Source organism: Myotis yumanensis, unplaced genomic scaffold (assembly GCF_028538775.1).
Source record: "Myotis yumanensis isolate MYYU_CA2020_CCGP unplaced genomic scaffold, mMyoYum1.0.hap1 SCAF_8, whole genome shotgun sequence".
Taxonomy (NCBI): domain Eukaryota; kingdom Metazoa; phylum Chordata; class Mammalia; order Chiroptera; family Vespertilionidae; genus Myotis; species Myotis yumanensis.
Window position 1 is genome coordinate 36,529,439 of NW_027223759.1, and position 26,315 is coordinate 36,555,753.

A 26,315-nucleotide genomic window follows, 5' to 3' on the forward strand; every position below is an offset into this window, starting at 1 on the left:
CGGTTTTGATGCTCAAACGGTCTGTCTGGTCTTTTGCCAGGACCCCAGCTGGGCTCCCTCCTGCACGCGCCCCCCACCGACCCGCACTGTCATTGGCCGAAAGAGCCGTGGTCTCCCAGTGTCCCAGCCAGACCCAGCTGCTTCCGCTGCCCTCCTGCCCCCCACCCAGTAGTCTGTGACCCCAGACCCAGCGCAGTGACCCCGAATGAGGTTCATATTTTTTGCCAGCCAGTCGCCCCGTTTGTGCATTGATGTACAAACTTTAAAAATTAATTATTTTAGCCCTAACCGGCTTGGCTCAGTGGATAGAGCGTCGGCCTGCGGACTCAAGGATCCCAGGTTCGATTCCGGTCAAGGGCACGTACCTTGGTTTCGGGCACATCCCCAGTTAGGGGGTGTGCAGGAGGGAGCTCATCGATGTTTCTAACTGTCTATCCCTCTCCCTTCCTCTCTGTAAAAAATCAATAAAATATATTTTAAAAAATTAATTATTTTAACAGTTGAATAATATTCCATATAATAATTTATTTTTGGAATTCAAATGAGATAAAAACATAACAAAAAAACAACCATTACTTTGTGCCCAAGGCAGGGGCCCAGGGAACTTGAGCCCCAGGCAACTCCCACCATCCAGGCGGCACCCCCAGGCTGGCTTCATTTTGCCTGAAGACCAACAAGAGCTGGGTCCTGGGGACCTCTGGCTGGGAGGAGCCAAAGGGTGGGGGAGGCTGGGAAGTGGCTCCCTCCTGCACACGGGAGGTATTCCAGGTGGGTTCCATGGGCAAATGCTTCGCTAACTGCTGGATGTCACCGGATGCTCCTCCAGTTTGCGCTTCCATGGCCATGGCCATGCGTGAAGAGCCTCCTGCGTCCTCGCCAGCAGCCTGGTCCCAGCTTTCAGTTTGCCAGGTGACAGGTGCAATGTAACCTGCACTTATTGTGAGCAAAATTGAACATGCTTTCATTGTTTAAGCAATGTACACATAATACAATGTGTGCATGTGGTGTGTATGCTCATGCGTGTGTGTATGCTCCGCGTGCCGTGTGCACATATGTGTTACGTGCATGTGTACGTAAGTTGTGTGCATGTATGTACTGTCTGGTCACACTTCCTGCTCACCTTCCCATTGCACCTGTGAGCTGCCCTCTCTATATTTCTAGGTCTCTGTGACATTGCACACTCCCCCCCAGTTGGCCTGTGATAGTTCTGCCATGCTAACGTGCTCTGTCTTCTCTTTCCTGGCGCCTTGATTCTGAGCCAGTGTGAGGAACAGTTCATCACGTGTTCTCTTGTCTTGTAGGGTTTCTCTCTCACACTCACGTCCCTGCTGCCGGGTGATTTCTGCGAGTGGCCTAAGGTAAGTCTACCTGCATGCGTTTCCAGCTTGCAGTGTGGTCCCTACACTACGCATCAAAAAGTCTACCTTCTGCCTTGGTCCCATTCACTCCTGTCTCTTAATGAGCTAATCCTACTGCTTTAATTGGGTGAGTTTAGATCTGACAAAGCTAGTCTTTCACTTTCTCTTCATGGCTTGCTTGGCTGTTACTCGTTCATTTTTCCACATGAACTTTACAGGTCAGACGTGTGGGTTTCTGTTGGGATCCTGTTAAATTTATAAATGAACCCAGGAAGAGCTGATGCCTCAGTGAAGTCTTGTCATCCTAACCAGGGTGTGTATTCCCGTCAATCAGGCCCACACCCAGCTCTCCTGCAGGTTTGCACGTTTCTCGATAAATTTATGCCGCAGGCATTTTACCTTCTCTGTTCTCGGAACACTATCACATTTTCTGCTAACTGGTCAGTGTTTGAATATGTGACAGCCCTCTATTTCGGGATGTTAATTTTACATCTGCTCCTTGCCTGGATTTTCATGTTGTTGTAGTATTTTCCCATGGAACCTACTGTGTTTTTCAGGCTCATCCTCACTGCAGACTTCCCAGGCTATGTTCCTCGAATGTGTGACCTTGTCTGGCATCCTTGCCTCTTCCTGGATGGGTAGCTCCACCTCCCGCCCCACCCAGGACAGGACCCCAGGGTGCCAGGCACAGGCTGTGAGCTCAGAGGGTTGGGGAGTGGCGGGGCCTGGATGGGGCTCATGGGAGGAGACAGGTTGGGGGCATCAGTCATTGCAGTCAGGGAACTGGCACGGGGTGTCCTGTCCCTTCTGGAGGACGAACAAGGCATTCTCTTTGCAGGCTGCACCCTGAGCCTGCTTGCTGGTAGCCTGGTGCAGCCCATCCACTGCCTGGCCTGGCCCCAGCCTGGGGCACAGACCCTGCCCAGGAGGGACCCCAAGGTGTAGGGGACTCATGAGGGCTGCAGCAGGGCAGATATAGGCACAATCGCTCAGGGATGTCCTGTGCCACATTGAGGTGGTCTGGGGCCAGGGTGCCGTGGGACCCTGGGGCGTGAAGCCCAGAAAGGGATTCTGGGGGGGTGGGGTCCAGCAGCCCCCTGAAAAGTCAGAGGCTGTGTGAGTGTGGGAAGAGCCAAAGGAGTGGAGATGAGGGCCTCAGGGAGCTGTGTGTTTCTTGAATAGTGACATCGAGGCCAGAGCCCTCCATCTGCCTGGCACCAGCAGGGTCTCCCCCTCCCCCCATGACCTTGTGAGCAGGACAGAACTGGGGGCCTTTCTTTGAGCTTCTGTCATTATTTAATTACTAGAGGCCCGGTGTAAGAAATTCATCCGGGGGGAGGGGGGACCCTCAGCCCGGCCTGCACCATCTCTCAATCTGAGACCGCTGGCTCCTAACCGCTCACCTACCTGCCTGCCTGATCGCCCCTAACCACTCTGCCTACTGGCCTGATCGCCCCTAACCGCCTCTGTCTTGGGCCCCGCCACCGTGGCTTTTTCCAGAAGGACGTCTGGAAGGATGTCCAGTCTAATTAGCATATTACCCTTTTATTAGTATAGATAATATAATAGAAAGGGAAAGGGCCGCTCAGTGTGTGTGGAGCCCACGAAGGACACCTGCTTCTGAGCCCCCACACTGGGTGCCCACGGGCCATCCTGCAGGACAGCTGACGCCCTGTGTGTGCTGGGTAAGGAGTGGTAGTCTGGCTGGAGGGTGCCCGCCCAGCACCCCAGGCAGGAGCCTCCGAGGCACCTTTAAATAGCACCGTAAATGGGCGCCACGGAGGAGGCCACTCCGGGGTGCTGCCCACCTGGGCGGCCAGGTCTCTTCTCCAGGCCTGGGGAGAGCCAGGCTCTCGCACGTCCCTCTGTGTCCTTTGAGGTGTGTGCTGGATTTCCTCGCTCTGGAGGCACCTTACTGGCTGCCCAAGACAGTCTCCAACCAGGACCCGCCGTGCCTCCTGTCCAGGCACCAGTCTCCCCTGAGAGGCAGAGGGAAGGGGGGCGCAGTGACTCCCAAGCCCCTCTGACACCCAGGGTGGGTGTGCAGGAGGCACAGAGCCGCAGTTCAGACAGCAGGTCTGCGTCTGGAGCCCTGGGCCAGTCTCCTCTCCTCGCTCAGAAGGGACAGTGGTCTCTCCTGCGTCCAGGTCCCTCAGGGTTTCAGAGGAGAGCCAGGCAGGGCTGACACGGTGCAGGGGTGGGACCCCATCAGGCTCAGCCCTGGGCGGCCACCCAGTTATCGCAGGGTCTGAAGGCCATGGGCCGGCGAGGAGCCATCAGAGCGGCCAAGAGCAGTGTCCATCCTCAAGTCTCAGAGGCTGGGGCCCCTGCGGGCTGTCGGCAGAGGCCCTGCGGGGAGAGCCGGGCCTGCCAGGGAAGACGATGGTGGCGTACTCGGTCTGTTCAGGCACACAGGGGGCAGGGGGCTCCGGGGTCTTCTCCCGCCTCTGGAAGTCCAGCTCCCCGTAGTCCACAGATCCCACGGAAGGGCCCTCCTTCTTAGGGGAGAGGGAGAAAGGAGTCAGCACGCTCTCAGTGGCTGGTGAACACACACGTACACACAAGGGTGAACACAGACCCACACGTGCATGTACACACATACACAGAGGGGCCGGGCCTGAGCCCCACAACCCGTCCTTGGGCTCGGGTGCCCATGTTCAAACAAGGTGACGTGGTTGGGAATGGGTGTGGCTGCTCCTGAGGCCACTCACCCCTGGGGTTGCCTGTCCCTCGCACCCCTTCCCTGAAATGTACCAGAGTCACCAGAAGGGGAAGGGAACTCACCGGAGGGTGGTCCTCGCCCCGGCAGGCACGGCCCCCTGCAGAGAAACACAGGGAGTCAGGTCCAGGAGGCCCAGCAGGCCGGGTCTCAGCAGGCGGCGGGGTGGGAAGACCTCTGGCCCTGGGAAGAGCCCAAGCCTCCAGGCTTGGGTGGCCAAGCTGCCTCCCTGCCGGCTCCCACCCCCCCAGCAACCACCCGAGTGCCTGCTCATCTCCGAGGGTCTGTCTGGAAGTGAGCTGCTGGGTGTGAGGCCACATAGGACCGCCTGTCTTCCGGGCTTAGTGCTCCTGCTGGTCGCAAACCTGGCCGAGCCTGGTGCCCACTGCAGGGCACCAAACCCACCTTGGGTCCCGGGCTGGCGCCATAAAGCACACAGCAGACACATGGTCAGCGGTGCCATGGCAGCATCTCCCTGATCGACGTGCACAGGAGCACCACGTGCCTCCCCACCAGGGACCAGCGCCCAGATGTGCATACAGCACATCTCAAAACGATCTGAAGGGGCCTGGCGGGCACGGCTCAGTGGGTGAGCGTTGACCCATGAACCCAGAGGTCCCTGGTTCCATCCCCAGCAGAACATATGCTTGGGTTGTGTGCTCAATCCCCAGCAGGGGGTGTGCAGGAGGCAGCTGTGTTTTTCTATCATCGATGTTGCTATCTTCTCTCCCTCTCCCTTCCTCTCTCTCTAAAAATCAATAAAAACATATTTAAAAAAATATCTGAAGGAGGAAAAATGTGATCCCTGGAGAAATGAACCCCGCGGGGCCTGGAATGGCAGGGCAGCCTGGCCGCTGTCCCTAACCACCCAGGGGGAGGGCATGGATGCCATGGCTGCCCTGGTCACCCAGGGCGGGCGTGAAGGAGGCACAGAGCCGCAGTTCAGGACAGCGACTCGGCCGGCTCAGCAGGTCTGCGTCTGGAGCCCTGGGCCAGTCTCCTCTCCTCGCTCAGAAGGGACAGTGGTCTCTCCTGCGCCCAGGTCCCTCAGGGTTTCAGAGGAGAGCCAGGCAGGGCTGACACGGTGTAGGGGTGTGACCCCCACCAGTCTCAGCCCTGGGCGGCCACCCAGTTATTGCAGGGTCTGAAGGCCATGGGCCGGCGAGGAGCCGTCAGAGCAGCCAAGAGCAGTGTCTGTCCTCGAGTGGGAACTCCTGCTGTTGCCACACATGGTGCCTGTCCTGGGAGAGCGTGACTGGAGCCTCTGGTGGGCAGGGCCCCTGGGCTGGGCCCCCTTTGGGAAGTGGCCCCTTTTCCTCACTTTGGAGGCACCTTACTGGCTGCCCAAGACATCTCCAACCAGGACCCCCGTGCCTCCTGTCCAGGGACCAGACCCCCCTGAGAGGTGGGGGGTGGGGGGCACAGTGACTCCCGAAGCCCCTCTAACACCCAGGGCGGGCGTGCAGGAGGCACAGAGCCGCAGTTCAGGACAGCAGTGACTGAGTGAGGTTAGCTGCCCGTGACCACCACCATCCTGGGGGGCGGGGTGGCTGTGGTTGTCACCACAGGCCCCCAGCGGCTGTTAGAAGCACCGTCACAGTAGCTTGTGGTCTGAGATGTGGCCTGAGGCTTAAGGGCAGCCTTGGGCAGCTACACAGGGGCCTCAGCCTGGGGGCCTCTCCGTGCCTCCTGTGTGACCTGGACAGCTGCCTTCCCCTCAGACCCCTCCTGAGAGCATGGCCGGGGTCTCCGAGGAGAGGCCTTGGCAGTGCCTCAGGCTCCACCTGGCGGGACGGCAGGGGGGCTGGCTGGGGCATTACCTCGAGTGGCCAGGATCCAGGTCAGCAGCAGAAGCAGCAGGACGCCCACCAGGACGCTTGTGACACCGATGACCAGGCCCTGTAGCTGACCCGCGGGCCTGGGTGGGGGGCTGGGGCCCTCAGTGGGCTGTTCCGGGACTCTCTCTGGAGACACAGAGGACAGATACTCAGGCGGGGGACACAGGACAGGGACTTCGGGTCCTACCCCGCCCCCTTCAAGTCTGAGGGGACTCAGTCCTAGGCTTGCACTGACCAGTCTCACCCAGGCCTGCACAACCTCACTCTGAGGCGCACCTACCACCTGCCCCTCCCTCAGGACAAATGGGGTCTGAGGTGCTTCCAAGCACAGAGGCCCGAAGCCATTGGTCACTGTGGCCCTGGGTGTGGGACAGAGTCCTGGAGTGAAGTTAGGAGAATCCGTGCTCACTGTGCCTAACAGGCCCTGCCCTGCCCTGTCCGCATCCTCACTCCCACCCTGGGGTCCCGCCTGCACCTGTCACCCTGAGCTCTGCCCGGAGGCTCTCATGGATCTGCGTCTTGGGGGGCAGGTAGATGGCCCCACAGAAGTAGATGCCGCTGTCATTGCGCCGGGCAGTGAGGACACTCATTTCGAAGTCCCGTCCGTTGGGCAGCCGGGTCATGCGGAAGCGCTGGTCCCTGCGGACTTCCTGCCCGCTGTCCTCAGGGAAGGCGGCCAGCTTGTCCGTCTGGTTGCTGGGGCTCATGCGGTACCAGTTGAGCACGAAGTCCTCAGACGTGTTGGAGAAGCTGCAGGTGAAGGTGGCGGTCTCCCCCTCGGCCACCGTGAGCTGAGGCGGGTGGAAGGTGAGGGGACTCCAGGGCCTTTTGGGAGTCTCTATGGGGTGGAGAGAGAACCAGGGGCCTTGAGGAAGGCCTGTGGGACAGCCCACCGAGACCCCCCTCCCGCTTTCCCACATCCTGTCAGACAGGGAGGTCCTGGGAAGCCCAGCCACGCGGGAGTCCCCTCTGCCATGAGCCTTGCAGCTTCTTTTTATTTTTTTAAAAATATATTTTATTGATTTTTTTACAGAGAGGAAGGGAGAGGGATAGAGAGTTAGAAACATCAATGAGAGAGAAACATCGATCAGCTGCCTCCTGCACGCCCCCTACTGGGGATGTGCCCTCAGCCAAGTACATGCCTTTCACTGGAATCGAACCTGGGACCCTTGAGTCCACAGGCCGACACTCTATCCACTGAGCCAAACCGGTTAGGGCAGCTTTGCATCTTCTTGCACGCCTCCTGGGGACAGGTGCTCACTTCTCACCAGGGAACCTCATGGTGGGATCTTGTCCTCTGATGGCATCCAGAGATTTGGGCTGGGCTGCCTCTGGCTCCGACCCCAGGCCCCCCACCCCATTTCTTTCCCAAGCAGTGGCGTAGGGCCTTCACCCCTCCCTCCTTGACTCCGGTCCCCAGCTCTGCCTCCCAGGTCTCTGAGCTGTCTGCACTGTGCTGGGGGGTGGGGAGGGTGGCCTGGGCGCTGGGCTGGGCTGCCGGGGCTGCCATGGGAAGCTCAGCTCCAGTGGGCTCAGGGGCCAGCCTTTTCCCCATTTCAGGACAAGCTCAGAGCCAGGACCCCACATGGGCACTGCTGACCTGGGCAGTGTGGGGCCCCCAGGTCCTCTTCTAAGGCTCTGGGGACTGCAGTTCAGCTGGGCCATCGCCCCTGAGATGGACGGAAATAGAGTCCCCCACACCCTGGGCTCCAGCCCACGCTCCCCCCCTGCAACCCCCGCCACCCCCAGCCCTCCCCCGAACAAGGATGTGCTGGCGGCCTGGGGCCGCCCACACAGGAGAGGGCGCGAGACTCTCCGACGCGAGAATGAGCACACATGCTAGGTTATGCTCACCCTCCCTCACATGCAATCGTGCTCACGGCCACACATCTGCTTCCCCTGGCTGTGCAACTGCTCTGCTCGGCTCCATCCTGAACTTGCTGGCTGTGGCTCCCCACACTCCATGACCTTGCCCCGGGCTGGCTGCTTCAGGCCCACCCTGTCCTGTGCGAGGCCTGCCCAGTGAGCCTGCCCCGTGGCTCGGAGGAGGATGGGATGGTGCTGCGACCCAGCTCCCCTTCATCCTGGGCCACTTCAGGGCACGTGTGACCAGGACACCCTCTGCCCATCCCCACTGGGCACCTCACAAGGGTCAAAGTCACAGATATTGAGAGACCAGGTGGGTCCTGAGATGTCCCAGTGTCCTCCCTTTCTGTGGCCCTGCTCGGGGACACAGAGGCCCTTCTCGCCCTCCCACCCGGTTTACACTGAGGACACTGGCGTGGAGAGGCCAGGGCCCCACCAGCCTGTACCTCCCGCCATGGCCCTTCCCGGGCACCTCTCCTGGCCATCAGTGCATGGTCAAGGGGGGCACGTGGCCAGTCCTGGGGCTGCAGGTACTGTCCCTATGATCCTGTCAAGTGCCAGCTGGACATGAGCCGGGGGAGCATGTGGCCGTGAGCGTGAATGCATGTGAGGGAGGGAGAGCATAACCTAGCATGTGTGCTCATCACCGTGTCGGAGAGCCTCGAGCCCCCTCCTGTGTGGGCGTCCCAGACCGCCTGCACATCCTTGTTCGGGGGGCTGGGGTCCTCTGGGCCTTGTGGAGGGGCAGCTCGGGGGAGGGCATGGGGTGTCAGGGAGGCCAGGGGGCCTGGAGAAGGTCAGTTCTAGACTGGGGATGGCTGTGGCAGGGGGGGTCCTCTAGGGGCGACACAAACACTGATGGGGACACGGCCCTTCCCTCATTCTTTTTTTTAAATATATTTTATTGATTTTCTACAGAGAGGAAGGGAGAGAGACAGAGAGTCAGAAACATCGATGAGAGAGAAACATCGACCAGCTGCCCCCCGCACATCTCCCACTGGGGATGTGCCCGCAACCCAGGCACATGCCCCCGACCGGAATCGAACCCGGGACCCTTCAGTCCGCAGGCCGACGCTCCATCCACTGAGCCAAACCGGCTTCGGCCCTTCCCTCATTCTTGATTGTGTCCTACCCTCCTGCAAGCCAGCCCCGTTCTCCTTGGCAGCACTAACGCCCATCTTCTTCACACATTTATTTGGGAAGCAAGTCTCTCTCTCTCTCTCTCTCTCTCTCTCTCTCTGTCTCTCTCTGTCTCTCTCTGGGGCCTTTTTCTACACTAATTATGATTTGATCTTAGATGATTTAAAGTAGAATACGTTTACTGCCTACCTTTGGTCTCTTTTTCGGGAGAGAAAAAACGAGAAAAGACTTAGCGAAAGATAATACTGTGCTTTGCTTTAAAGGGTTTTGGTGTGAGAGAAAGTGCGTTGGAGCTATTGGACTGAACAAATGATCTGATAGAGACAGGGCGGTGGCAGAGAGCAGCAGTGGTTCCAGGAAAGGTTGGGAAGGTACACCAATCTGGTATTAGAGAAGTTAAGGTTAACAGGAGTTTGATTTCCTCCCGCTGGTGGGGCAAAAGTTTCCAGCTGCTCAGGAAAGTCCACATTCTCCTTTCCTACACGAACGCACAATTAGCTCATATGTTCTCACGGTGGGATGTGGAGTGAATGGCACTTCGGACCTGTCCATCGCTCTGCCCTGGCCCTCCCCAGGTTCTGTCCTCTTGGCCGACCAATAAAGAGGACTCTGAGTGGAAGGCCCAAGTGAAGAAAGAAAGCCCCATCAGCTTGGGTTTCTAAATAGATGTACGGAGCAGAGCCGCCCTGCTAACCCCAAACCACTCAGCTCTGTTCGATGAGCAAGAATTCGAAGGCTGAATGTTGCACATTAGTCATGACAGTTATCTAAAGAGTAGCTGCTGGGGTGTGGTGGCGACAAAAGGCAGCGTTCTCTGTGTTGTGCCGGGAAGCAAGTCTCTTTAAAGCAGTGGTTCTCAACCTTCCTAATGCCGCGACCTTTTTATACAGTTCCTCATGTTGTGGTGACCCCCAAACATAAAATTATTTTCGTTGCTACTTCATAACTGTAATGTTGCTACTGTTATGAATCGTCATGTAAATATCTGATATGCAGGATGTATTTTTATTGTTACAAATTGAACATAATTAAAGCATAGTGATTAATCACAAAAACAATATGTAATTATATATGTGTTTTCCGATGGTCTTAGGCGACCCCTGTGAAAGGGTCGTTCGACCCCCAAAGGGGTCGCGACCCACAGGTTGAGAACCGCTGCTTTAAAGGAAGCGCCATGGGAGTGACAGTTCAAGGTGGACAAAGACTTGGCAAAGTCATTGGTGACACTGCAGCACCAGAGCCCAGTGTTGGTTCCGTGGGCCCACCCTGCTCCTGTGTCCCCCGCCACTGTCCACTGCAGCCAGCCCGTGTCTCCCTTTACCAACGCCCAGGACGGCCCGTCTGGATGGCACCATCCCAAGTCGCTGTCCCACCCCTTTCCCAAATCCATGCCTCCACCTGGGTCCAACTTGCCAGGGCCTCCAAGCAGACCCCCCCTCTCATGGCCGGGCCACCCAAGAAGCTCCCCCAAGAGCCACGCGGTGCACGGAGCCACCTCCCCTCCTGCCCAGGCCCCTCCAGCAGGCTTTCCCAGGGCGCCCCGGTGTGGGCACTGCTGACCGGTTCCGGGACCCTGTCCTCGCTCTGTGTGGAGGGGGGAGCCCTGTTTCTCTGCAGTTTTGGATCTCATCTGCCCCACCCCTGACCTTAATTTGTTACCAATTGAGTCACTTGTCTGTTGGCCCTTTGTGGTGCCTCTCACGGAATCTGAACTGGACGAGGCGGGTACCCGTCCAGCTGCCCCGGTGCATCTTTATTCATCACACAGGGAAGGCAAAAGAGCCTTCCCCTCTTTTGCTGGGGGCCCAGAGGGAATGGGACCCTGGTGGGGTCCCTGGCGGGTGCCCTAAGAAGGACACATTTGTGATCGTCCATGACCAATCATCAGACACACCCAGGTGGAGCCTTCGAGAATGCCAGGGCTGCCAACAAAAGCAAAAATAGACAAGTGGGACGACAGCAAACTACAGAGCTGCTGCACAGCAAAGAAGCCATCAAACAAAATGAAAAGACAGCCTACAGAGTGGAAAAAAGAGTTGAAATATTTGTAAATCATATATTGGATAAGGGGTTTATATACAAAATATATAAAAAACCCATAAACATCAAAAGCAAAAATACCCCCATAAACAATCTGATTACAAAATGGACAAAGCCCCCGAACAGGCATTTTTCAAGGAGGACATCCAGATGGCCAACAGACAGATGAAAAGATGCTCATCCTCATCAATCATCCGGGCAAAACCACCGCCAGCCACCACCTCATGCTATTAGAATGCCTATTTTCAGCAAATCAACAAGTGGGTGCTGATGAGGACGCGGAGAAAGGACCCCCTTGAGCACTGCTGGTGGGAATGTAAACTGGTGCAGCCACTGTGGAAATCAGGATAGAGTTACCGTAAAAAGTTAAACATAGAGTTACCATAGGATCCAGCAAGCCCACGTCTGGTATTTATCAGAAGAAACCAAAAACAGTAACAGAAAAGGTAGGTGCACCCCATGTCCACTGGAGCATTGCTCACGGTGACCAAGCTGCGGAAGCAACCAAAGTGCCCACTGATAGACGGGAGGATAAAGAAGAGGCGTGCACATATACAATGGAATGTCACTCAGCAACAAAAAAGAATAAAATCTTACCATTTTCGACAACCTAGATAACCTTGAGGGCATTATGCTAAGTGAAATAAGTCAGACAGAGAAAGACAAATACCATATAATCTCACATATATGTGGAATGTAAAACAAAAAACAAACAAAACAAAAATCGAGCTCATGGATACAGAGAACAGACAGGTGGTTGCCAGAAAGGGAGTGGGCAGGTGAAGGGGGCGTCAAAAGATAGAAACTTCCAGTTATAAGAGGAATAGGTCCCGGGGATGCCGTGCATGGCATGGCAACTGTGCTTCATAACACTCCACAGGCAGCCCTTCCCACCCGTGGGTTCCGCATCCATGGACTCAACCAATCTCGGATCAGAATATTCGAAAGAACCAAAAATCCCAGAACATTCCAAAATGCAAAATTTGAATTTGCCACGTGCTAATTTGTGTGGAGCACTGGCTGAATCCACGCAAAACAAGGGACGTGCGGGCGCACCCGCTGATGTTACATGCAAACATGGGAAGCCTGTTTTATACAAGGGCCCTGCGCATCCTTGGGTTTCAGTACACAGACCCCCGGGTCCCGAGGGCCGGCTGTCGTCATTTATTTAAATGTCATCTCTTCTCATGGCCAGAACTTGCAAAATGGCTGTGGTAGATACATTTGACCATAGATGTGTTGTTGTTGTTTATCTTTTCCCTCACAAAGAATTTTTAAAAAACATAACAGCCTAGAATTAGCACATGAGGCGTACGAGATGTCACATAAAAATTGCAATGTCTGACCTCTCCTTAAATGTCAGAAAATCTATAACACCTGGTGCAAGGTCCCGCCTCTGGGGCCAAGTCGGGGCTGCCCCTGCCTTGAGAGCGGGCACTGGCCCAGACACCCAACACTCAACAGTTTGCCCATCTCTGACGCCTGTTTCTGCCCCTGGAAATCTTGAGACTAGTTAGGAAAATATGATTGTGTGTGTATTAGGTGTGAGTCAGTGAGAGTGCTCCAGGTGGTGGCTGCGAGAAAAGGAGAGAACACAAGAGAGGATGTTCAAGATTTAGGGACAAAATGGGTGATCACTTAGTAAATTATATAAATGCCTAATCACCATGTTATACACCTGCAACTGGTATAATATTGTGTGTCAACTATAATTTAAAAATAAAAATTATTTTTAAAAAAAGATTTAGGGACAATCCCTTCAGCGGAGCGGGAATAGCGGTGTGACCCTAAGTGGCCAGGGGAGCGATGATGTCCTGGCAGGCAGGCATGGCTGCTGTGACAGCCGGCTAAAGACCACGAGTTTAAGTTCTGACCCAATTCCTGCCCGACACCACAGGGTTGACAGAAACCTGGATCTCAGAGCTTACAATATATTACTTTCTTGTTCAATCTCAGTACACACAAGTAGATTCAGAATTGCTACCTCACGTCTTGGTGGGAAACACCTTTACTAATGAGACTGTAGTACATCTGTGCAATATAAGGGGCTTGACCAGAATTCCCGGGCGTCCTGGAACCCATCCCCGTGGACACTGAGGCATCCCACTGCACGTTTGAAAGCAGCCAAAAGAGTGGAGCTCAAAGGTTTTATGACAAGAAGAAAGAATTCTGTAATGATGTTTGGTGGGGGCTGTTAAGCAGGCTCATGACTTCGCAATGTGGACAAATACGGAATCATTACATTATGCACCTGGAAGTAATGCAACACTGTGCCCATTATACCTCAATAAAATATTCCTAGTCCTAAGGCTTCCCATGTGTGAAATAAAATGGAGATTTGGATTTTAAAAGAAAAAGAACTCCAGGATCTGCAGAGACAGAGGGAGCTGAGGACCACGACTGCCAAACAAGCAGTCAGCGCTGGACTTGGGGACATCTGAACTCGGGACTCGCGAAGCTGCCAAGCCGGGGAGGAGGGGAGGTCTGCGGGGCGATCCGAACGACCAACCTCCATGGCCCAGCTCAAATCTCGGTGACATGCACCGATGGGACGTGGGCCCAGATGGACACGCTGGGACCTGATCCAGCACCTCAGTGTGGCCTTACTTGGAACAGGTGGTTGCACATGTAATTGTTCACAATGAGGTCCAGAGGTGGCCCTCGTTCCACATGACCATGACCTTACAAGAAGAGGGACATCTGGACAGACGCAGACAGGAGAGACCATGTGAAGACAGAGGCAGAGATGGGGTGATGTCCGAGCCAGGGGACGAGAAGGATTGGCGGCCACCACCAGGAGCTGGAGAGGCCTGGCCTCTCGGCTCTCTGCCGGCCGACACCTGGATCCCGGCTCCCCTCTGAGTGGTGGGACCAGGAACTTCTGTTGAGAAGCCGCCTGGCCTGTGGCATTGGTCCCGGCCGCTGATACACACAGCGAATGTGCCAATGTTATCAATGGGCAACTCTGGGTGCAGGGTGTTCACTGCTGTTTTCTGTAACTATTCTGTATGTTTTAAATATCTTTCAGAATTGCAATTTGAAAAAAATAAATACAATAATCTGACTTAATGATCTGTGCCACGCTCTGTGCCAGACGGTTTCTATAACTGATCTGATTTAATTCTCATGGCCCTCAGAGGGCAGGCAATATTGTCCCCAAATTGCAGGTTAACACTGTGGCTCTGAGGTTACGTGACTTGCCGGAGGTGAGGAAGCTGTCGACGAGGGCTCTTGTCTGACTCCAGGCTGTCGTTTACTCTCCTTTTCTCTCCTTCACTAGCACGGGGGGTGGGTGGGGGCGGCCTACCGCTGGGTTTGGGATAGTTCGTAAAATGCGAGAAAAACGTGTACCTCAGGAGGGGACTTCCATGGGAAGGACTTAAACAATAAACACAGTGAATGAATTAGGAAGGAGGAAGATGACATGGAAGAGAAAGTCCCCGTGGCCCGGAGCGCCCGAGTCTGGGTCAGAGCAGGAGGAGGACACCACAGGCGTGTGACAGGGCAGCCCTGTGCTCTGTGCCGAGCCGGGACACACATGGGGACACTGAGGCGCGCTGCGTTTGAACATCTCGCCCAGGCTGACACATCTGGAGCTGGAGGGTCTGGCTGCGGAGCCTTATTCTCACCTTTCCCTGCTTTGGGGAGGGGTCCCGGTGAGGACCGGGCCACGGGGAGGTCCCAGCCCCCTTGACGCCCTAGCCCAGTGACGGCGAACCTTTTGAGCTCGGCGTGTCAGCATTTTGAAGAACCCTAACTTAACTCTGGTGCCGTGTCACATATAGAAATTTTTTGATCTTTGCAACCAGAGTAAAACAAAGACTTATATTTTTGATATTTATTTTATATATTTAAATGCCATTTAACATAGAAAAATCAACCAAAAAATGAGTTTGCGTGTCACCTCTGACATGCGTGTCATAGGTTCGCCATCACTGCCCTAGGTCCTCCTCCCAGGTGGCGCACACCCCTTCTGCCCCCAGGCCTGGACTCCCCTCAAGGCCTTCCACCAGGCGCCTTTCGGCCACAGGCCCTGGGACCACTTTGAGTGTCTTCACTGACCCTGAGGTCTTCCTGGAGAGCGAGGCCCTGCCCAGGAACAGGCCTGCCCCCATCACCATCAAGCAGACCCTGGAGGGGCAGAGTGACCGAGAGCCCTGGGACCCAGGACTCCAAGGTCCGGAAACCCCCACCTCGTCTTGGTCCCCCCAGGGGCCCTCGGTCCCCATCCCAGCGAGGTCCAGAGGAAAGGCCCTGGGCCCGATGTGGGGACCCACCTTCCCCGGTCCCCACCTGTGCAGTGCTGGCTGAGGATGGGGGCAGCCAGGAGGAGCCCCGCTCCCTGACCATGGGCCTGCAGGCCTGTCCAGTGCATGGCTCATACCGGGCCCCCTCACCAGAACCTGCCGTGGACACTGAGGGTCGGGCTCAGGCTCTACACCCGGGAATCTCCTCCAGAGGCCGCAGGCGGTGTGCCCCAGGCCCTGAGTGGGGTTGGGAGGAACCATCTTTACTTGCACAGTTACTTTGGATATAGAGAGTAAGTCTCTGGGCCACCCAGCCTGTCACCTCAAGAGCCAGTCAGCCCTCGCGAGGCTGGTCCATCCCAGGGAAACCCAAGTTGGGCAGCTGGGCGTAGGTTTGGGCTCTGGCCAGCCCGGCCTGGTCATTCTACAGCAAGGGGCACAGGCTCGCCATCCCACTGGCCACAGAGGAAGACCTGGGATACTCCTGCCGGCTCAGGGGTCTCACCACCAGGTGAGCCCAGAGAGGGCACTTCCCTCGCCCAAAGCCACACAGCACTCCGCCACACAGTCTCCTCCCCACCTGCCAGAGACAGCGCCAGAGGCTGTTCCCACCCTGGACCCGGACCCCACCACCCAGCTGTGATCCACATACCTAGGAGCCAGCCTGGCCGCCAGCCCAGCTGCAGCACCGCCCAGAGGAGCGGCCAGGGCACCCCCGGGGTCCCCATGCCCCAAGCGCCTGCCGACTACAACGTCCTCTCCTCTGCTCTGGCAAAAGTGCGTGAAGAAAGGAAACTGTTTCCCTGCGCTTGAAGGCACACGCCCCGCCCCTTCTTCCTCCTCCTCCACATGGGTAGGAGGAGGGTTAGGGGGTGGAGAGAGAGAGAGAGAGAGAGATGGGGGATGTGAGAGAGTAGAGGACAGGGGAAGGAGGTGGCAGGGAGAAAGAAATACAGAGAGACAGAGACGCAGAGAGAGATGGAGAGGAAGAAGGAGAGGGAGACAGACAGGTGGGGGCCTGGGGTGTCTGGGTACCTCTCCCCATCAGGGATCTCTATTGAGGGCAGATTTTGTTTCTTTATCTGGGGTTGCCTCTTTCCCTTCCATACGATAGGGGGTGACTGTCCTCCCCTCCCCAGCCATCCTTCTGACAATGGGAAGGTGGGTCACAATGGGAAGAGGCCCAGGCAGCAGTGAAGGTGGGCCCCACCCCTTGCCCACAGCCCACTCTGCCTCCTCTGTGGCCTCGTGTCTGAACCCACCAACTCTGCCACTACTGGGGGCCGAGGCCCAGGGCCTGGCCAGACCTCTGCGGCCCCACCCAGCCACCCCTCTGGGCAGTGGGCAGTGGGCAGCCAAGGTCCTGTCTGGCCCTCCTGACCCCGGAGAGCCATCGTCCCTCCCCGGACTGCCAGGCCCCCTGCAGGGGCAGCTAAGGGTCTGCCTGACCCGTGGCTTAGGTCAGGCACATTTCTGCCAGGCCCCCCTGAGACCCTCATCCATGTCCTCCCCCTGTTCCTCCCCACCTCCACGGCGGCCTTGCTGCCGGCCCTGCTGAAGGCCGTCGGCTGCCTAGCACCCCCCTCTCAGCTTGGGGTTTCAGAAGGCCCCAAGCAGGCTGGGGAGGCCCCATTTCCAGATCTTTCCACTGCCAGCAGCCTCCTGACAGCGCACAGTGTCCAGGGCTCAGCCTGTGAGGCAGACCTGCCTTCTGGGCCTGCCCTGTCACAACCCCCGCAGGGCCCCCCGGGACCTGGGACTCGTTCAGGTGGGAGACGGTTGCGGTCGGCAGGGGGCTGTGGCCTGGCTGCCCAGCCAGATGTTTGTGAGATAGTTTTGCTCTAAGCCTTTTATGATAATGAATGGAAAACAAGGAGAAAAGAAACTGCTGATATTAGTGATGCAATGCGTAGGTCTCACCAGCTTAAAATAACCAAGACAGAAACCCAGAAACCGCCTGACAGCTGGCGCCACAGCCCGGCTGGGCTCCCAGGGCACCGCTCAGCGTTAGTTGTGAAGGGAAAACATTAAAGAACAGAAACGGTGGAAACAGCATCAAAGACGCTGGTGTCTGCAGGCAGAGCGAGTGAGCGGGCGGCTTCAGTTTAGAACAAAGGGCCACTCCCCGTGTGGGTGGCTGGAGGGCCCAGGGCCCAGAGGACTGGCACTGGGTGGGAGGGGCTCCGCGGAGGGCTGGGGGTGGGGCCGGGTCAGGCGAAGGGTCACCAGGCATCCAACGCAGGGAACCAGCTGCTTCAGTTCCAGCCAGGCTCTGTCCAGGGCACTGCGGTTTGTCCCAGGGGCTGAGGCCCTGTGCTAGGGACAAGCTGTCCTCTGAGGCCCGGCTGAGGGGACCATGGGGGAGGGTGGGCCTGTGCTCTGGGTGTGAGAGGCTGTCAGATCCCTGGGAGGGGTCTCCTCACCATCCCAGCAGCCTCCTTCCTGTGACTTTATCTGCAAGAGCTTGGGCATGTGCCCACAGGGGGCCAAAGCCAGGGTGACTGAGTCCCTCCTGTCCACCTCCCTGGTCTCTGCTTTGTTTTCCCCTCCCCCTCCCTCTTGTCCTCCTCCCTTTACTCTGCTCCCTCCCAGTCCTTCCTCCTGATTTATCCCTCCCTCTCCCCTATAACTCCTCCCTCAGGAACAGTGGGCTGGAGGGGACATAGACAGGATGCTGAAAGGGGCACTGGGCACTGGGAGGTTGTGGGTTGGCAGGGGGGGTTCAGGGGGGAGGGGGAGGACCCAGAGACTGTGAAAGGAGGTGGGGACCTAGAAGAGCCCCCACCTGCCTGGGGTGGGCAGGACCAGCAGGATGACTGGGGAGGGTGCGGCACAGGCAGGACAGGGGCAGGAGGCCTGGGGCATCTTGGGGTGATGCATCCCCACCGCTTATCGGCACACTGTCCCCCCAGACACGCAAACCCCATGCACACACTGTCCCCGCACACACGTGGTCCCCATCACACTGCCTCCCTCACCATCTCCTTAGGAACGGGACAGGGGCCCTGGTTGGAGAAAGGTGGGAGGGTCAGGGGCGCCATCTCCCCGGTCCTGTGCCCCCTGCTTGCTGGCCCCCTCCTCCCTGTTCCGTGTCCTGGCCTCCCCCTCAGGTGTGGAAGGTTGCATCTGGGGTCACAGCCGGCTGGCCCGCCTCTTTCCCTCACCTCTCACCCTCTCCAATAAGCAGGTCCGGGCAGGGTCGTCAGGTGCAGCCCACACCCCAGCTCTGTGTGGTGTCCCCCGGAGCAGGGGGGTGCTGCCCTCAGCTCGTCTTGGGCTGTTGAGAGTGTGAGAGCTGACAGAGCGGACCCTGCGCACTCGGCCCAGGTTCCTCAATGGTCCCTGTGTATGAGCCCCGTCCATCTCGCAGCCAGGACGCTGGCCTGGGCACAACCACTGATCTGCTCAGAGCCCGTTTTAGGGACTTAATCTGTGTGTGTGTGTTTGCCGGTTCCATCACCACGGGGCCCCTGCATGTCCCTCGCCCGCCTCCCTGTCCTCCACCTCGGGGACTGTGTTTCTGTGACGCATGTGAATGAATGACTGAGTGTGGCTGTCGGGCTGGGCCGTGTGGCCTCGAGCTCTTCACCCACCAGCACGTGTCTCCCATGGGCTCCTTCCCGGAGAGCAGAGCTGGGGGTGGTGGGAGCTGAGCGGCTGCCCGGCCCTTTCTGATGAGTTTTGGTGACGGTGCTGCGGGCACAGGGGTGTGTGGTGTCAGTGTTAGCGTCAGCCTTGGCCACAGGAGTGGTCCCCGCGGGCGCTGGGGCTGCGGTGTGCATGTTCCTGTACCTGTGGTATAACCCCTTTATCCGGTAGCTGGCTGCCATCTGCGGGGCCTAATGATAAAGTTCAGGAAGCAGGGCCCCCCTCCCGAGGCTCTCTGCAGGGTGGCGCCCCTCCTTCTTGCAGGAGGGTCCTGGGGGCTGGAGAAGTGCCCACGGGACTCCCAGCCTCCTGCTCTGGGGACAGGCGCTTTAGAGTTTCCAAGGCACCAGCCCCAAGGTCACACACACACACACACACACACACACACACACACATACACACACATACACACACACACACACACACACACACGGCGGCAGCAGGCGGAGGGGAACATGAGCCAGCACAGATGGAAAGTGGGGGAGAGGGGATCCCCCGAGCTCTCCGGAGGCAGTTTCCATTCACAGAGAAACACAGGAAGCAGGAGGATCATCCCGAAACTGGTTCTGAAGAAGCTGGTGGGGTGATGTCAGTGACCCTGTCCCCGAGCTGTTCCCACCGGGTGGGGTGGGACCCGCCACTGGCCAGCAGAGTCACAGGCACCTCTGAGGTCGGAACAGGAAATGGTTAATAATGTTTGCAAATAAAAACTTTCTGTTCTATCCTGTTTTTGAAGCATTTCCCAGAAGTTAAGAGAGGTTGCCTAGTTTGTCGGCAAAATTCAAGAACCAACTTGTAAGTGTTAGAAATTCTTTATCACTGCTTATTAAGTAACAGCTTAATACCGCAGAACATCTCAAGTCATCCTCTGACAGCTCATTCTTCCCTCCCCCACCAAATTCTTGATAGTGAACTTTTCAAATAAAGACACGTTCGCGTCTCTCCTCTGTATAAAACTTTATGAAATAAAGGCGTTTGCTGTGAAATGCTGCCCACGGCCAGGGGAACATTGTCTGCCTGGCTCCCTTCACCGTCCGGGTCCCGAAGGACTCTTGTTCATAAACTGTCTCTTCACAAAGCCACTCGGCCACTCACTGGGTTCATCGTTCGGAGGGTCAAAAACTTCCTCACCGAGTCTCAGGCCAGCCTCTTGCCACAGCTGCTGCCAACCGGCCTCTGCCCTTCGTCTTCCTGTGTGTTTGCAGGACGGGCCTACATCGTGTTAAGTGGAAAACCAGGTTCTCCAGGAAACAGGAAATTACTGATGCCCAGGGACTAGACACTTTTTGCTCACCTTGGCTTTTGGAATTGCACTTTTGGAGTTTCTGTAAACTCTCAGAAATGTAGAGAGTTTTTTATACCAAGGTTCTATTAGCTTCATTCTTTTTTTTGTTTTGTTTTTAATTTTTATTGATTTCAGAGAGTAAGGGAGAGGGGAGAGAGATAGAAACATCAATGACAGGAGAGAATCATTGATCAGCTGCCTCCTGCACGCCCTCCCGCCCTGTCCCCCACTGGGGATCGAGCCCACAACTCGGGCACCTGCCCTTGACCGGAATCAAACCTGGGACCCTTCAGTTCACAGGCTGACGGTCTATCCACTGAGCCAAACCAGCCAGGGCATATCAGCTTCATTCTTAATTTCACAGTTTTTGAAGAAGACATTGGCCTTGAAGTAATAGATGGCTTCATCCACAATATCTGTCTCTTTTGTCTTTCTGGGGGCAGGTCCTTTGAACTGACTTCTGATGGCGACAGTGCAGTGTTTCCAATGAGTTTGGGGTTGGGGTCCATGAGAGAAGAGTGGTAAGCCAGCATCTTGGTGGCCCCTGAGTTTCAACCCAGATGAACAAGAACCAAATTTAATTTTAATTTTTAAAAATCCTCACCTGAGGATATGCTTACTAATTTTTTCTTTTGAGAGAGAGAGAGAGAGAGAGAGAGAGAGAGAAAGAGAGAAACATTGATGTGAGAGAGAACATCAGTTGGTTGCATTCTGTTTGTGTCCCAACCGGGGATCCAACTGGCAATCCTTAAGTACATGGGATGATGCCCCAACCAACTGAGCCACACCAGCCAAGGCAAGAACCAAATTTTTAAAAAATTAAACAAAATGCTTTCACCATCTACTATGCACAAGAATAAAGATAGCCACTTGCCTGTTTGTTGAGGTGGAGGGGGTCACAAGAGATTCTCATCCCCTTCATTTTCTAAACCTTCTAGAACGCTGTGAGTAGTTTAAATGTGAATTCACAGTTTAAGTCTCCAAATGTGTATTTGTGAGTATATGTGTTTGTGTGCAGGAGTGTAGGTGCTGCGTGTGTGTATTAATGTGTAAGTCTGTGCATGTGCGTACAGAAATCCAGGACCGTAGGGTATCAGTTAACATTGCTCTGATTTGGTTGGGTAATGCCTCCCAAACCCTCCGAAATCAGTGCTTAAAAAACTGGAGCTAGAAGTTTATTCCTCTCTTTTTTATACCAAGGTTCTCCCTTGTACATTAAGTCAGAGGTAGGCAACCTGGAGAAAGTTCGGTGACTCCGACTGTCATCAAGGATCCAGGGTCTTAGCTTTCTGCTTCCTCAGCACATGGCCTCCATCCACAGGGTGAACTCATGGTCTAAGGTGGCTGCTGGGCGCCGGCCATCACCTCCGCACCACTGCACAGAAGACGGGGGACGTGGGTGCTGGGGACGAGGCCTGCTGGCCGCTGAGCTTGCAGTGGGTGTTGGGAACCAAAGTCGGCTCTCAGTCTCCCTGGTCGAACCCTTTATCTCCCCAACACTGAGGGGGGTTTCATGGCTTTGGTCCCACCTGACTACCTCTCCACAGCCACAGAAGAAACCTGCTCCCTGGCGTGCTGACTGGCGAGGTCCGTGTCTCCAGCCCGCTGCCCAGGGGAAAGGCTGCCCTGGCAGCTCCTCCAGCACCGAGGGGGCTTTAATAGGAGTGTGTCAGCCCCGCCTCCACGTGGCCCTTGCCCTCAGCCGTGGGCCCCCAAAGGTGGCCTTCCTTTGCCTCTCATTTGCATCTTCCAGCCCTTCCCTGCTCTGCCTGACCTCAACTCACTTTTCCTCGTTGTACCTGACACACCACCACGCTCCTGAAGCTCACACGGAAAACCGAAAAGGCGGGCAAGGCCAGACACACATGCACAGAAAGCACAGAGGGCGTGCTTGGGGACAACAGCGGGGGGGGGGGGGGGGGGGGGGGGGCGGGAGGCGGTCCCAGCGGCAGGCGGCTGGCTTCTCCTAGGTGCTCACCAACACTTTATACAAGATCCTGAAGCTGTGCATTTATGCTTTAGGCATTTTTACGTAAATGATGCACATTTCCAGCCAATAAAAAGCTTGAAAAAATTGGCAATAATACATATTCAAGAAAGTTCTTGGCAGCTTTGTCTGTAATGACAAAGAGCCACCGGCCAAAGTGGAGGCGGGGTCAGGGCAGGTTATGGCAGAGCCGGGCTGTGAGCATGGGCCACCGTCCAGGGTGCGTGGAACACCAGGCACAGCATGATCTGTTTAGTATGTTTTCCCATCTGTGAGGAATACATACAAATATTTACATGTACATATGCATGGGAGCACGCATGGACGTCAGCACAGATGAGCTCTGGCAATGGGGGATGGGCGATTTCATCGCATTGAGTTGTTTTCCTTTTTGTTTCTATTTTTTTCTAAAAATGAAAATGTATTGCTTGCTTGCGTCATGAAAAATATTCAAAAGGAGAAGAAAAAGGCCTGTCTCTTGTGTGTCTGAGCCGAGCCGGTTGCCATGGAGACTGGACGGTTGTCAAGGCAGCTATTGGATGGGCAGGGGGGGCTGCGGGTGCTTCCTGGGAGCCGAGCTGGCACAGCCCGCAGTCTGCACTGCGGGGCCGGCGCCAGCATGGACGGAATGGACGTGTGGGTCAGCACCTTAGCCCAGCTGATGGCCAAGAGGAAGCCAGAGGACACCTGGGAGCTGGTCCTTGAGGAGAACCTGTCCTCCGGGCATCTGGACAGTGGCAGTTACGAGTACCGGCTGAGGGGGCTTTCCAGGTTTGGTGGAGGGTAGGGGTCTCCTGCCGGCTCCCGGGAGGGGAGCGGGCCGAAGGCTGCTGGGCCACGGGCCCTAGGCTGGCCCTGAGTCCTGAGCCAGGCTGGGTGTGACCTGGCTTCTGAGGGGTGGGCACAGGGGCCTATGTCTGGCCTGGTCCAGTCCCCCAATAGATGGGTGGGCTGGGTGCTCATTCTCCCTTCTGGAAAGTTGGGGACAATGCCTGCACAGTCTGTTTCAGTGGCAATCTCAGACCCTGCCTGGCAGGAGGGGACCCCTGGAGCCCAGTGGGTGCCCTGTCCAGATGTGGGCCAGTGGGATGACGCAGCCGCCCAGGCAAGGAGGGCTTTGTCTGCTTCCCGAGGCCTCTCTTGGTTTCCATGGCAGCACTGACAGGAGCAGGGGATGGGCAGGGCCATGGTCACCGCCCAGCTCTGCAATGATACAGGCTGGAGGGACCAGGAAGCTGAGGAGTGCACGGAAACAGCGCAGCCCAAGACAAGGAGCACATGTGCCCGGCCTGGGCTGTGGGCGGGTGGGAGCCCTGGTGGTCATGGGTCGCTACTCGAACCTCCATCTTCATTGTCATGACGACAGCTATGTCAGTACAGTGGACAACCCAGACCGGCAGGGTCCCATCTAGCCAGGCACCCTGAGGTGGGCTGGGAGGGGGCGCCTTAAGGACCCTCAGGCCCAGTGGGTGGTGGAATGCCGGCTTTCTCAGGTCTAAGAAACACCTTTAAACACGTGCTACTCCCACAGCCTAAGTGAAGAACTGCTTTAACGAGCAGGTGGTGGGGCGGCCACATATATAAACCTGTGCTCTGCAACAGGGTCAGGGCCACCTGCAGCCTGTGAAGTGCTCATTAACTAATTTACGTAAAGGACGCTCAGCTCCCCAGCACACGCTCCACGTGCGGGCGTCCCTGGCCACTGTGACGCAGATGCAGAGCAATGCCCCTGTCACGGAAAGTTCCACTGATGCCCGGAGGCAAACATGCAGGGAGACCTCACACGAGAGCAGGTTCCCACACCTGCGTGCACGTGCCTCACCCGGGTCACCTGTCTGGGACCCGAGGGCCTGTCTGCCTGGCCCCGGGGACACACGGGCCTGTGGCACCGGCCCCTTCACCATCCAGGGAGCCAAGCAGCTGCTTCTCCGCTTCGATGCCGGAGGTGGGGCCGGCTCCCCTGCTCACATGCTCAAAGCCAGTGGCACACGGGTGCAGGGTGCACCCTGCCATCCAGAGCCTCTGCTTCCCCCTCTCCCCACACTTCTCTGCCTCCGGCACTGTCCCTACCACCCACACAGCCCCCAACTTTATTTCCCCCTTACCTTCCTTCCCAGGGGGGGCTCCTCCCTCCACGGACCCACTGCCCAGACACCGCAGACGCCTTCTTTTCCTGCCCTCCCCAGGACCCACAGGGCTGTCTTTAGCTTTTGGTAACATTTCTTCAGGGTGATGAACAGTGACAGAAAAGCAGCAGGGTGACCCCCCATAGGTCGGGCCAGGCTTGGCCACCCAGCGGTGCCAATCTGACGGAAAGGTGTTTGGTGCCAATCTGATGAAAGGTGTTCGCTTTTCAGACTGTGGGTTGCAGGCAGGGGCCAGGCACCTGCATCCCGTCCCTGTATAGTCAGGGGCTCAGGTTCATGGAGCTCATGCTGGGACCCTCTCTGGGCCGACAGGGCTGAGGGCTGTGGGGCCCAGGGCCAGGTCCCCATCCCCTCCACTCACTTCTTCCTCCCCCCCGCCCCCCCCAGGCTCCAGTGCAACCGCTGCCAGTGGGGCTGGTCCTCTGCCCACGTGCACATCCTGTTCCATGTGCGATGGGACAAGGACCGCCACCTGGGGCTGGTGAAGATGCGTATCTGGGCCCAGGCGTGCCAGCTGTGCCCGCCGGACGCCCGGGGAGACTGCCAGGTGAGCCTGCTGAACGTGCGGCTCTTCCTCAACAAGCTGGTCCTGTTCGTCCTGCAGCAGTGCTACCAGGAGAGCATCAGCTCCGACGAGTGCCCCGAGGTCTGCTTTGGGGACCACTGCGAAGCCTGCGACCTGGGTGTCTGCTTCTTCCAGAAGCCCCCAGACCCCGCCTGGGGGCCCGAGACCAGGAGCCCCAGCACCGTCCAGGCCATGCCAGCCCTGGGCAGCGGCCCTGTGGCCAATTGTGCCTGGGGCTTTGTCCTCCCCTCTGTGTCTGACCCCCTCTCTGAGAGCAGCCACTTCTTTAGCGAGGACATGGACATCATCACCGTGCCCTTCACCCTGGTGAGCGTGGGCAGGGACAAGGGCTCTGTTGGCCCTGGAGAGGGCACCCCCAGCGAGGCTGGTCTCCAGGGGCTGATGATCATCGACAGGGGCTCCGCCGACCAGCCTGCCAGTCTCAGGGCCTTGCCCACCAGCATGAGCATCCTGGTCAACATCAAGGCCCCCATCCTCCACGGCAGAGACCACCTGCTCAGGAGCATCAAGTCCTTCCAGGTCAAAGGCTTCATCTTCAAGGGCTTTGGCTCCCTTTTGGGCCAAGACAAGGGCCTGGGCGCTGATCCCAGCAGCAACAGTGGACCCACTGGAGATGCCACCCTGCCCGTGTCCTATGTCTTGGGCCTCACAGAGAAGGGCGAGGGCTCCATCACCTTTCCCTTGTCCTTGGCCAACATCATCCAGGGCCCGGACTCCCTCCCTGACCTCAACGGCTCCCTGACCTTCCCTTTCATCATCACCGACCAGTGCAAGGGTGGGGCAGAGTATGGCCAGGACCCTGCCCTCAGCCCCGCCTCCTCGGGGAGCAGGGGTTCCCTCATCATCCCCTTCTCAGCCTTTAGTCCCATAAAGCTCGGAAACCTGCAGGGCAGCAGCTACCACAGGAGCGGGCACTGCGGCAGGCACAGGCGCCACCGGGCCCGGAGGCCTCGGGCCCGCAGGGAGGAGGACTTCTTGGAGGAGGAGGACGGCTGGTGCTGGCCGAGTTTTGATCCCTATGAAGAGGTCTGGGTCTGGATGTGCATGGTCTTCTTCGTCCTCTGGACATTGTACCTGTGCACTTCTTGACGGCTCCCAGACACGTGTCTGAGCGTGCCACCTCCCTCCCGGGTCCCCCACCGCGTCTCTCCCTCCGCAGGGCTGCCCAGACACAAAGCCAAGTGCTGCTGGGCCCCCGGCCCCCACCGCCCCCCCACCAGCCCCGCCCCCGTTCTGCCAGCCCCCCTGAGCTGAGGCCTCCCAGTGCGCACAGCTGCTCCCTGGACCTCTTGCTTCTGTGTTCTCTCTCTTGACGTGACTCAAGCAGTGGTCCCTGATGTCCGCGTGTGATGCCCACGTGTGATCATTCCCCGATGTGACCCCCAGCTGCCCCTGTGTGTTCACTTGTGTGTGTTACACTCCGTTAAAATAAAAGTCAACAAGACAAGACCATA

General features: G+C 57.1%; 2 protein-coding genes and 1 pseudogene across 3 annotated transcripts; 1 reads left to right on the top strand and 2 right to left on the bottom strand.

Annotated features, from left to right (window-relative positions):
* Positions 1 to 2,887: 2,887 nt before the first annotated feature.
* PDCD1 (programmed cell death 1) lies at positions 2,888 to 15,973 on the bottom strand. Of its 2 annotated transcripts, none has more exons than XM_070423395.1 (5): positions 15,861 to 15,973; positions 6,391 to 6,753; positions 5,898 to 6,041; positions 4,143 to 4,177; positions 2,888 to 3,853 (listed from the first exon to the last, which is right to left on the bottom strand). In XM_070423395.1, the coding sequence occupies exons 1-5, from the start codon at positions 15,934 to 15,936 to the stop codon at positions 3,635 to 3,637; spliced, it is 837 nt and encodes a 278-aa protein (XP_070279496.1). In that variant the 5' UTR covers positions 15,937 to 15,973; the 3' UTR covers positions 2,888 to 3,634. The 2 variants fall into 2 exon arrangements, with proteins under 2 accessions (XP_070279496.1, XP_070279494.1); XM_070423393.1 differs by having other exon boundaries at positions 2,888 to 3,856.
* Positions 15,974 to 19,883: 3,910 nt separating this feature from the next.
* LOC139015620 (actin-related protein 2/3 complex subunit 3-like) lies at positions 19,884 to 20,674 on the bottom strand (annotated as a pseudogene).
* A 2,027-nt stretch (positions 20,675 to 22,701) lies between these two features.
* Positions 22,702 to 26,315, top strand: RTP5 (receptor transporter protein 5 (putative)). Its single transcript, XM_070423396.1, has 2 exons — positions 22,702 to 22,899; positions 24,663 to 26,315. The coding sequence occupies exons 1-2, from the start codon at positions 22,748 to 22,750 to the stop codon at positions 25,948 to 25,950; spliced, it is 1,440 nt and encodes a 479-aa protein (XP_070279497.1). The 5' UTR covers positions 22,702 to 22,747; the 3' UTR covers positions 25,951 to 26,315.